We start from the raw sequence: 12,458 nt of genomic DNA on the forward strand, positions 1-12,458 counted from the left end.
AATTAATGAAGTTTAGATATTTCAAAGTGATTTAATATCAAATTAATTCTAATTGTAAAGTAATTTGATTTCCAATTTGATTTTAATTGATTTGGCATTTTAATTGAATTTGGATTTTTAAATTGATTAATTTTAGAAACTATTTTATCCACTTAATCATCATATCCATAACCTATAACCATATCCAATCGTTCAAATTCATACAAACCATAAATTCCTATTCCATTTCCATAATTAACTTCCATTCCAAACCTTCAATACAACCTTCCATATTCAAATCAATACCGATGTGAATATTCAATGTATGTTTCCATTTTCAAACAAATCATTGAATTCTATTCAATACATTTCAATTCAAGCTGACAATTCAAAACCAGTTTGGAAGCCATTCAAATTCTAATAACAATCTACAATCCCATTAACTCCCATTAAACCATAAAATCATTCAGCTTCCACACATTTAATTCCCAAAATTCCAATCCATTGCAAGCCATTGTCATTTGTTTCATTCCAATAGAAAATCAAATTCAAAATCCAATACAAAATCGAATTGAAAGCTATTTAAGTTCATCCAAATAATGATCCCACGAGAAAACACAAGAAATGGACTTTACATCCCTAGATATCCTAATCCTAACCATCCATGTGATTAACCAAATCCATTTGTTTCTTTATGAGCCAAATGACTTCACTTGCAGTAACGTGTCCATTCTACAGCAGCTTAAGCATCTCACATCACGCATATCATAAGCATCCTTCATTACGTCATAGCATTGTGTTAGTCGACAACTGAACCGCATAATCTAAGCATTACCAATTGCATCATATACAATACAGCGACATATAGTATGATATCCACGCAAGCATTATCGCATCCCACTAACCATCATTTGGCCAACATAACAATGCACGATAATGGCAACACGGCGGACACAGCAACAGCAAGAAGAGGTTCGGCGATTGATAACCTGCAGAAAGTTAACAGAATAGGATCAAGCTAATTTAATCGCCACGTAAACCAAACGATCATCCAATCAAGAATCATTCACACCCCGTAGTTTATGCTAACCTGGCCAAGTAATCCATAAAGAAGATGGATACTCGACATGAATCCTATAATAAACTAACCACCTATGCATGAGTAATTTGTAAAATCTGGCATGGATACTTCAAAGGCAATGCTGACAACATCACTATATCCTGTACATCCACACAAACACATAACCATGCCGTTTCATAACAATGAATAGCATATTTCATCTTAAAAACAAACTGAAATTCAAGACCAATCAGTTTTCCTTTAAAATTAATATTAAAAAAAATCAATTCCATTATAGAGGTTTTACGTAGCAGTAACAGGATTAATGACATAACATGAGGTTCTTTTTTGTTTACTCATTTCATTTTTGAACTCCAATTTCATTTAGATTGGAATTCCTAACTAACCTAAGCAATTAACAGCTAACAGAACTAGAATTATAACAGAATTTCTAACAGCTAACATTCCAACTGTTTACAACTAACTTAACCATAACTTCAACCAACTATGAAAGAAATAACTAACCAACTAAGAAAAAATGGATTCGTTTTCATACAAAGAGATTCTAACAGAAATTCTGGGCACCTGCCCTAAAGTAACTAACCTGCCCCCTTTTAAGTGCCCGATTCGGTTACACTTCTCTTATATAAGAAGTTCATAGCCTTTCTCTGAGCATTTTTCTGATCATTCACTTCTAATCAACATCTTCATTTCTTCCTCACTTTCTCCAATTTTCTTCAATCACCACGCTTCCACTTTGAATTCGCCATTCTTCCACCTAAGATCCATGAGCTTGCAACCTTCAAGCAGCAATCAGGGGTTCACAATCTTCAACTGGAGTATCCGTTACCTCACATCGATTCACCCTGCAAGTTCTGTGTCGACTCGTTCATCAACACAATGCATTACACAAAATTCAGCCATGTATAATTAAGAACGTGGAAGCACGATACGGAGAAAGATTGAGGGATCGAAGCAGGGGCATACCAGGGGAGCCATCCACAAAGTTCATCCATACACAAGCCGGAGTTCATCGTTCTTCACACGTTCAGGCACACTCACGCACCAGGCTTAGAGCTGCAGAATGATCGTCTACCGTCAATACAGGAAATCAAAAGGAATTCCTCACGCTAGCCAGGAAATTGAGCAAGAAGAAAAGACGTTCCGAAGACCAACCATGGCAGAAGAAGGAAGGTGATACCTGGAAATCGACACCGTTCTGGATTTCTCTCGTTTTCGCCAGCGACGACAATCTGTTATTGACCGAAGGAATTTCCCCCTTTCACCGGTAAGTCTTTAAACCTTTTCTTCCTATAGTTGCGTGCTGTTTAGAATCGAAAACTCTGAATCAAGATCTTTAACTTTGAATCAAATTGAAATTCCGATCACACTCGCGATGCTACTTTCGATTCAATTTTTGTTCTTGTTTGTACGCATCTGAATCAAAGATCGATGCTGAAGCGCAATAACGCAACGACATCCGCGACGCCGCACCGGTGGTAATCGCAACTCGCTGGTTACAATTGAAGCGCGAGATCGGAGATGTGCAAGCAACGCTGTAACGCGAACCAGACGTGATTCAAACCAATCAAAAACTCAGTGTTGAATGATCCAAAACGCGATGATGTCCGTGATGTCACTCCGATGCTGATGCGATGACGCCGACCAACCAAAACAGACAGGAGCTGGAAGCGTATCCATGAACGCCAGAACAAGCGAAAATTGGATGAAGATTATGACCGAACTCTGTGTCTCCATAAGCGTTTTCGTCCACCCTTGTTTTCCAGCTTATCCATTTAAGCGCTTTTCTGTACAGTAACCTCTGCTTGTTTTTCTTAATGATGGATTGGCCTTGGACTCGGTTTGGGCCTAAGGTCCAAACGAGCTTACTCTCCCCACTCCATGCGAATGTGTACACCCCCAAGACCAGTCCTAACATCCATGGGCGTTCAGTGTCTGATTGTTTTTGGGCCCAATCCCATTTTCTGGTTTGTCTGGGCTGTTAGCTTGTTTTTTTGTTATCCTTTAATAAAGATCAAATTAACAATTAGTCTTATTAAGAAATTAGAAGTTTTATGTAATTAATTAGATTAATTAGGATTTAGGGGTAATTAGTTTAATTAGAATGATAGATTTTTAGAATTACAATTTAATTGGGATAATTAGAAGTTGATTAAGATTTTAGAATTATAATTTTTGTAATCATATTGCTAGAATTGACTAATTTTAGTGGTTAATTATGCTCGTGGAACCTGATTAAGTTTTTAGAATTCTAATTAGACTAATGTTAATTAGTTCTGATATGCTTGGGTAATTTGGTTTTGATTAGGATTTGTTTTCCATAATTAGTCAAATTTTAGAATATGACCATTTTGCCCTTAGAGCCTAAAATCTTGATTCTTTGTACATGTTCCCCTTAGGATTATAATTCAATCATTTCCTAATAATTGTAGGACTTAACATAGGCCTTTTAATCAATATTTTGACATGATTCCTTAGAATAGTTTCTAACAATTACTAACTTCAATTAGATCCTAACATAGTTCCCCACAAAACTAAAACAAAACCCCCGTTTAAATTGATCAAAAGAAATTTTGATTAATTAAATCCTTTGAACTTTTATAATTCCACAGTCTAAATTGAGTGACCAAAAGACCCTTGGTCACTTAACAAGACTTTTCTTATAAGCTGTGGAGCTCGAAGCCTCAAGTCAAGATCTTCAATCAAGGCATCCTCAGTCACACCAAGCAGCGGATTATACAAGATAAATCAAAGGTCAACACTTGGTAAATATGATTCAAATTGTACGAAACGAGCCTTAAGTAATAAGGAATGATGAGAGGGAGTATCTCCTACCCTTGTCTAGAGCGACTTTGGGTATGAGGCGTATGCCCCAAATATTCAAAGCGTTCACCCTTGTTCATAGACTTTAGTACAATACGAATCGATTAAACTACCAAGTCTTATTCATACAAGTTCAACATCAACACAAGGATCAACAACAAAGGTTCTTCACCAGCAACTTGTCAGTCAAGAGAAATATCATGCACTTCAAGTCTTAAGTAATGAGGAATGATGAGAGGGAGTCTCTCCTACCCTCGTCTATAGCGACTTTGCGTATGGGGCGTATGCCTCAAATATTCAAAGCGTTCACCCTTATTCATAGACTTTAGTGTGATTCCTATCAATCGAATGTCAAGTCTCTTATCACTTCACTCTCTATTCCATTCTAATCAATTCAATCTCAAGCATCCATTTCTTCTTGCCTCCAATCAATTTCTCTTCAGCCCTAGTGGGCTGAACTACGAAAGCTCTGATTTCCTTATTGCATTATAAGGATACGTAGGCAGGAGAATTCAGATTCTTCGCGAGCTACCTTATTTATCAATCTACCTTATATATCCATATCTCATTTATCAATCTATTCTATATAGCGATCAATTATTCAATCCTCATTCAGTTCATGCGAGGGTCACATACCCATTTCTCAGTCAATAGCTTCATACGTTGCCTATCAGTTCAGACTATGGCTTACTTTGTTGCTTGCCCTCAAGGTGCAGACCTTGGCAACTTCCTTTAGCCCATGGAGTTCAGACTCTGGCTTTATCCTTTGCCCTCAAGGTGCAGACCTTGGCAACTTCCTTTATCCCATGGAGTTCAGACTCTGGTTTTATCCTTTTCCCTCAAGGTGCAGACCTTGGCAATTTCCTTTAGCCCGTGGAGTTCAGATTTTGGCTTTGCTTCTTGCCCTCAAGGTACAGACCTTGGCAAACCCCTTTAGCCCATGGAGTTCAGACAATGGCTTTATTCTTTGCCCATAAGATACAGATCTTGGCATCCTCGCCCTATTGAGTTCAGACTCTGGCTATCTTGATTTTGGCTATACATTTCAGACTTTGACATACTATCCTGCCTTACAGCTCAGACTTTGGCATTCATTTATCCAGCCCATGGAGTTCAGACTCTGGTTACCTCTTGCATTGCACATACATTTCGCACTTTGGAATCATACTTTCTTGCCCTGGTGGAGTTCAGACTCTGGCATTCAAATCAGTTCCTTTGCCTTATAGTTCAGACTATGGCATGCTTATCCATCTTGCCCATGAAGTTCGGACTCTGGCAACCTTTGACATTGACTCCAAGTTCAAACCTTGACATTATATCTCCGTTGCCCCCTCTGAGTTCAGACTCTGGGAATCCATTCCTGGGCTTGTACTTAGTTCAGACTATGGAACTCATCTATCTTACCCTATGGAGTTCAAACTCTGGAAATATCTCATTTGTCCTTGTGGTTGATTACCATCATCGGTTAGTACCATGTCCTTGCTTGTTAAGCAATCTACCTCGCCTCTGGGCAATCCTATCGAATCTCTTTCTTTTCAGCCGTAGTAGGCTGAACTACGGTTGCTCTGATTTTCTCATTGCACGATGGAAATACGTAGGCACGAGGGTTCGAACCCTCCGCGGGCATACTTATTTATCACTCCTGCCCTAGGGCATTCTTCCATTCATCCCCATGATACATTCATACTCTATCTTCATTCACTCCATGTGATATACTTATTCTTTGAGTCAATACACTATACCTTTGTGCTCCATCTTGTACCCCTTTTTGTGAACCAAGAGCCGATTTGTTTGTCTTTCCAGACCCTGTAGCTTAGACAAACATCTCCTTACTTACTTTGCAGTCGTACTTAGGCAACCCTTTCTTTTGGCTTATTCCAATACAGTGATGCAAGTGCTATACGCCCTCACTTGTTGGTTCACACCAGTTTTACTCTTGGGTTCACATTTTCACCCCTTGTTGGAGTTCAAACAACATTATTCTTTGGTTCAAATCATACTCTTATCACATTCCTTCCACCTCCTGCCTCTAGTTCCTTGAACTACGAAGCTCTGAATTCCTTATTGCACTATGAGGATATGTAGGCATGAGGGCCTCAATCCTTATCGAGCACTCTATCTATTTCTCTTCCTTTCCCCTTAGTCTTTTGCGAGTAATCTTTAGATATCACACCTATTCAAGCGAGAACAATCAAAACAGTTCCCATGGAGTACCATGGATGTTTGGGGTGCTAATACCTTCCCCTTGCATAACCGACTTCCTTACCCAGTATATCTCTTTCCCTGGGTTTTATCGATGTTTTCCCTTTCCTTTGGGGATAAATAAAGTTCGATGGCGACTCTGTTGTATGTTCGAGCGTGCGATACGTTCAGGTATATTTCTGCTAGCTTCAGCTGGCGACTCTGCTGGGGACACTTCGCTACTTGGAGTACTTCCTAGTCGCTAAAAGGAGTCGAGCCTAGTTTAGGTTGTTTTCTCGCTAGTTTCTAGGTGCTCATTTTTATGCCTTACTCGCTTTTTCATTATATTCATTCGCTTTATATTATGGATATCATTTGTTATACTCCTTGTTGGGTTGGGTTATTGATACATGAGAGAGAAGATCTATACCCGAGCTTTACTACATACGCAGGATAGCAACGTGACTAGAGTCGTCTTTGACCTCTGTGGAGTTATTCCGCGATTATGGTTGACACGAGACGTCACACCTAGAGTAGATCCTTTTGGGAGCATCATTGTCCGACGAGTCATTCGTCCAAGGCAATGGTATCTCGAAATGGGTTGTTGACTCTAGGAACCTTCTAGGTTGCCTTGAAGACTATAACCTACCTGTGAGGGGGATATGGGATTTTTCTGCAGGAAACCATAGCCTCTACATACCTTATTCTCATGGACGTCGGACCTTTGATCCTGCATTGGGCAGTATACACAAATTATCCAGATTATTTTATGTTGTTAACATACTCTTTTGCATATCATTATAGCATTGTTGTATATACGCCAGAGCTTTGACCCTGAATTATTATACCATCGATGCTTTGAATTTATGGGTGTTGCATAATTATTTGCATTGCATCCCTAACATGTGCATTTATTCATTTGCATCTCATGCATACCAACTAGAAAAAGCTCACCTTGTCCTTTCTCCAGCTTGAAAGACGACGTCTCTTCGACACCACTACTTCACAAGGGCTAACAAATCAAGAATTATGGAGGATCTAGAACAAGATAATGCTACCTATAGGGAAACATTGGCTCAAGTCCAAGACAGAATGGACACCTTGCAAGGTAACATGAACACCATATTGGAGTACCTTCAAGCTCAGAAGGCCACTACCTCCACTTCTGCTGCCAATCCTGCTTCTGCTGTAGTTACTGATGCTATTGCCGTCACCACTTCTGGCGATGCTATTGTGGACACTGTGGTTCAACTTATGAGGCAACCTATCTATCAGCCAGGTCCTAGTGTGCATGCCATTGCCTATCCCTGGGGGTTGCCTCCGAATTTCACTCCCCAAGCTGCTAATGGGAATGCATTTGTGTCATACCAACCGTTCGCTGTTCATCCTACCAATGGGAATCCTGTTGCCAATCCTTGGGGCATGACCACTCTTTCTCCTCAAATGGCTAATGTTAACAACCATGAGACCAACCCAGAACAAGCTCTTTAGACTTCTACACCAGTGATCGTTGAGACTCCTAATAACAACGAAGATGAATATAAAGGCCCAACCCTCCACTTCCGTTTTCCTCCTCGAGCTACTCAACCGACTGTTCACAATTTGAATCAAGGTGTTCAGATACCTCCTCCTCATCTTGGGGCATCCTCTGTTGTTGCACCTCCATTTGTGTATCCTGGGGCACCCTACGCTCCATATCAGAATCAGTATGGTCAGACTGTTGGTCAAATGGTGAATCCTGGTTTGGTGTATCCTCAAGGGTATCCTCAGATCGCTTCTACTCCAGTTATTTCTCAAACGACTTCTCAGCATGTTCAACTTCCCAATCATCAAGTTAATCCTCAACCTACCAATCAGAATGTTGTTGGTTCAGACTATCAGTTACTGGATGAAAGGATCAGAGCCATTGAAGGTTTCTCTGCTTATAGTATGGATGCTAAGGACTTATGCCTAGTTCCTAATGTGGTGGTTCCTCCTAAGTTCAAAGCGCCAGACCTACCAAAATATAAGGGTTTGAGTTGTCCAAGAAGCCATGTCATCATGTATTGTAGGAAGATGGCATCTTACATTAATAATGATGATCTTATTATCCATTGCTTCCAAGACAGCTTATCTGGGGCATCCTTAGACTGGTATATGGGCCTGGAACGCAGTAAAATCAGATCTTGGAAGGACTTGTCTGAAGCCTTTCTCAAGCAATACAAATATAATCTGGACATGGCTCCCACCAGGCTACAACTGCGGAATCAAGCCTGCAAGAGCAATGAAACATTTAAAGAATACGCTCAGAGATGGCGTGAAATGGCTTCCAGAGTTAAACCTGCACTGACAGATGCCGAATTGGTTGATATTTTCATGGGCACACTCCATGGTTTGTATTATGAGAAGATGGTTGGTAGCTCATCATCCAACTTTGCCGACATGGTAACCATTGGAGAACGCATCGAGAATGGGCTAAAAATAGGAAAGATTGCTAGTATCGACAGCCAGCCAGCGGCTAAGAAGTCTCACGGTTTTGCTAAGAAGAAAGAGGCCGAGGCAAATGCCGTAACAACAAATGTATATCCTCAAGTTAAGGCACTTATGGATCATATGCCATACTACCCTTATCCATACATTGTCGCTGCTCAATATCAGTAACCTGTATATCAACCTCAGTATCAACAACCTCCACAGGCTCCAACTCCTCAGAATCAGCAAAACATCAGAAATCAGAATCAAGGTCAACGTAGACGGTTTGATAAGAAGCGTCCTCAGCATGATCAGAAATCAGAATCAGAATCAATGTGTCTTGTGCGTCCCGTGCCGGATATGTAGGACATTCTACAGAGGATTGTTTAGTCCTCAAGGCCAGAGTAGAAAAGCTTATTGATCAGAAGGTTTTGTCATTCTCGGAGACAGGACCCAATGTCATAACCAACCCGTTGCCAGACCATTGTGGATAGACTGTGAATGCGATTAGTGGCGAGGATTGCTCAGACTTAGTGGCTTCTTCAGAGGAGTATCAAGGCTAGGAATATTATATTGATCCAATCATGCCTCATTTGTAATTTCCCCTTTGTTTGTTGATTGTTATTCGTTTGTAAAACTTGTCTGGTTTTCAGATGATAATAATAATGAAATAAACGTGCGTGTTTTGCTTAAATCCATTTGTGTTCACTCATATTTTATTTATCAGTATCAAATTGTTTGTCGAATAAAATCAAAAGAGAATGATGCAAATTAAAATACGCAAGATCGTTATCTGTATGCTTTTGAATAAGATTGTGTTGATGATGTAAGGCATGGTTCAATCCCTAAACACTGGAGATATAAGAAAGTTAATCCCTAGTCAACCCCTTTGGGCCTTGAAGTAGGAGTTTATTTCTTTAACACATAAAACCCTCATGTTAAACCAGGGGCAGGGTAGTATTCAGTTCAGTTTAGACTTGCATCCAAATTTCAGAAGGAGAATATCTCATCAAGTGATCAATCACATCATATCCCTCTCAAGAGGATGGAATCACAAATCCATTATGGTTATCCCCTACCAACAAAAATGAGTGAGATAGTCACAAACCGTATCAAGAAAGCAGTGTCACAGGACTTGCTCAAGTATAAAAAGAAAAGATGAAACAAAATGAAAAAATCAAAAGCAAATAAAAGGCTCGCTAAGTAAAGAACTTGAAAACAAGATTGACTTAGGCAAAAGTTAGGGTATCCCGGTGGGCTGCAGACCCAAAGGACCAGCCCAGGCAAAAATAAGGGTAAACGTAACAAGAGAATCAGAGGATCAATCCAAATCCTTAGCAAGAGCAGATCTTTGTGACTGCAAATCAAAACAGAATGTGAGTGGTTATCGCTCCAAACTCTCATAGGGTCCCTTAACCAGTATTGCTGATATTCAAAATCCTTTTCTGGAAGATGAACGCTTGTTCTAAGCTAACTGAACTTAGGATTGGAGAACATCACGGAGAATAGGCGGGTTAGGTTAGGTTTTGAGCCTTATATCCTTTCTTTTTGAAACCGGGAACCAGACCACGTTACAACCCTCAAAAGACCTAATTGAAGCATGGCCTATTTCGAAAGCATACTATGGTAAGATCACGTTAAGCTGACTCCTAAAGATTTGCTTGTCATCTGTATTGATACTGATATGACATTCTAATCAGTGATTCACTCACTAGATGTCATAATCTTAGTGAACACACTTGAGTTTTCAAAACTTGCATGAACATGACATTACAATTATCATTTTTCAAAATGAGCATTTTACATTCGAATAATCATTTGGCATCGAGGAAACTTACAATGGGAAAGTTGATCAAATTCCTGATATCCCATAGCTCAGATCTCTTCAAGAGTCAATCAATCTAAGGCAACCATGTCGATATTCTACAAATCTCTCTGAATCAGCCGGATAGGGGCAAAGTTTACTTCAAAGCTCATATTGGGGCAGGCCGCCTCAAGAACATGAGAAGTCAATCATTCCCAAGATGGTTGATCAAGGGAATACAGTTTGTAACTAGGGTCGTTGGTGCTTACATCCAGTACATTGGGGCAGAAGCAGGCTACACATGTACAAGCTTTCCATGTTTCAGATCAAATCCATAGGTGCGACAACATTTTTAGCTCGAAGTAGGTGTCGGAGATTCATGTCTAGATAACCTTATCCTAGCCCGAAATTCCCACCTCCCTCTATATGAACATCTGGCCTAACCATTGCACAAATCATCATATATCAATCACATCGCTTCACTCATGCATATCACTCATCTAGCATATCATGAGGCCGCGTGTGCAAGCCATAGAAACCAAAGCCCGATACTTTGTTGGCATCTTCTAGTTCCAAACTTGCCTGGTACCTTTTATAACCAGCTAGTTTGACGATTCTTCCAAAATCCAACTTGCTTAGCATCTTTTAAAGCCCAGTTTGCTTGGTATCTTTTTCCAACCTTTAGGGTTGATGATCCTCTTTTCCAACCTTCAGGGTTGAAGAACCTTTTTTCAATCTTCAGGATTGATAACCTTTTTCAATCTTCAGGGTTGACGATCTTTGTTTCCAACCTTCATGGTTGTTGAATCTTCTTTCCACCATTAGGGTGATAATAGACCTTTTTTCCGACCTTTAGGGTTGGTGACCTTTGTTTCCCACTGTCGTGGTTGATGAATCTTTTTCCAACCTCATGGTTGATGAACCTTTTTCAATCTATGGGATTGACGAACCTTTTTTCTGACCTGTACGGTTGATGACCTTTCCTTTTTTTCAAACCTCTAGGTTTGATTTTGTTTCCAGTTGTTGAACTGATGATTCATTTTTTGAAATCCTTTGATTGCAAGGGTATTCTGAGAACTTATGGGCTCCCTGATTAGCATAAGTGGCCTCACGTTTCACAAAAATGATAAAACATACATATATCATGCATATCATTACCCTCATTCTACCATATCTCCATAGTACATCAAAAAAGTCATCAGCGGATGAACCTGTAAAAGTCAAGTTGACATCCCTGCATCCCATACAACCGTCCTCAATGGGCAAATTTTTGGATACTTCGATATTTAATCCGCCCATACCTTGAATATCCAAAAAGCTCTTGCAATTCGATTATTCAGGTCTAAGCTAATTAAATAGGGGCAGCTGTCGTACCCCAAAATTTGCCATCCCTTTTCACTTTTCATTCGACCTACGACATGAAATTCATTTGTGCATATTCGTACTTCATTCATACACATTCGCACTAGTTAACCCATAGATTCAAAATTGGTAATTGAGTGAAACCCTACTCTAATACAAACGGTTGATTAAGGTCATTGGTGGACTTTCTGGTTAACTAGTCGACAAAAGTCAACCATTCACCCCCAAGTCCATATTATCTCAAATTTGGCAACATCGATCATCATTTATGCTCGTTCGACTCACTTCATCGTTATATCCATCTTGGTGCTTTGATTTTAACCTCAAAATTTATTTTAATTTTAAATTAATTTATTTTTATTGGATTTTGGGTTTTTTTTAAGTTAAGTTTAATTGAATTTTTATTTTCAATTTGACTTTAATTGACTTTTAACTTCAAATTGATTAATTTCAAATTAAGCCTAATTTCAAATTTATTAGGGAACTTCAATTTAATTTTTTAACCAATTTTTAAATCGATTTCAATTTCAGAATGATTCAAACTTTATATTAATTCATTTCAATTTCTCTAAATTGATTTTAAATGTCAAATTGATACTAATTTTAAATTAATGAACTTTAGATATTTCAAAGTGATTTAATATCAAATTAATTCTAATCGTAAAGTAATTTGATTTCCAATTTGATTTTAATTGATTTGGCATTTTAATTGAATTTTGATTTTTAAATTGATTAGTTTTAGAAACTATTTTATCCACTTAATCATCATATCCATAA

At 39.0% G+C, this 12,458-nt stretch overlaps 1 protein-coding gene and 1 long non-coding RNA gene across 3 annotated transcripts; one reads left to right on the forward strand and one right to left on the reverse strand.

Moving 5' to 3' along the window:
• Positions 1 to 428: 428 nt before the first annotated feature.
• LOC127101526 (uncharacterized) lies at positions 429 to 2,981 on the reverse strand. Of its 2 annotated transcripts, XR_007794652.1 has the most exons (4): positions 2,241 to 2,981; positions 2,027 to 2,116; positions 1,644 to 1,914; positions 429 to 968 (listed from the first exon to the last, which is right to left on the reverse strand). It is a non-coding gene; the product is annotated as an uncharacterized LOC127101526 (long non-coding RNA). The 2 variants fall into 2 exon arrangements; XR_007794651.1 differs by having other exon boundaries at positions 1,644 to 2,116.
• A 4,811-nt stretch (positions 2,982 to 7,792) lies between these two features.
• Positions 7,793 to 8,704, forward strand: LOC127103921 (uncharacterized). The gene has a single exon (XM_051041153.1). The coding sequence runs from the start codon at positions 7,793 to 7,795 to the stop codon at positions 8,702 to 8,704; it is 912 nt and encodes a 303-aa protein (XP_050897110.1).
• The last annotated feature ends 3,754 nt before the right edge of the window (positions 8,705 to 12,458 follow it).

Source organism: Lathyrus oleraceus, chromosome 7 (genome assembly GCF_024323335.1).
Source record: "Lathyrus oleraceus cultivar Zhongwan6 chromosome 7, CAAS_Psat_ZW6_1.0, whole genome shotgun sequence".
Taxonomy (NCBI): domain Eukaryota; kingdom Viridiplantae; phylum Streptophyta; class Magnoliopsida; order Fabales; family Fabaceae; genus Lathyrus; species Lathyrus oleraceus.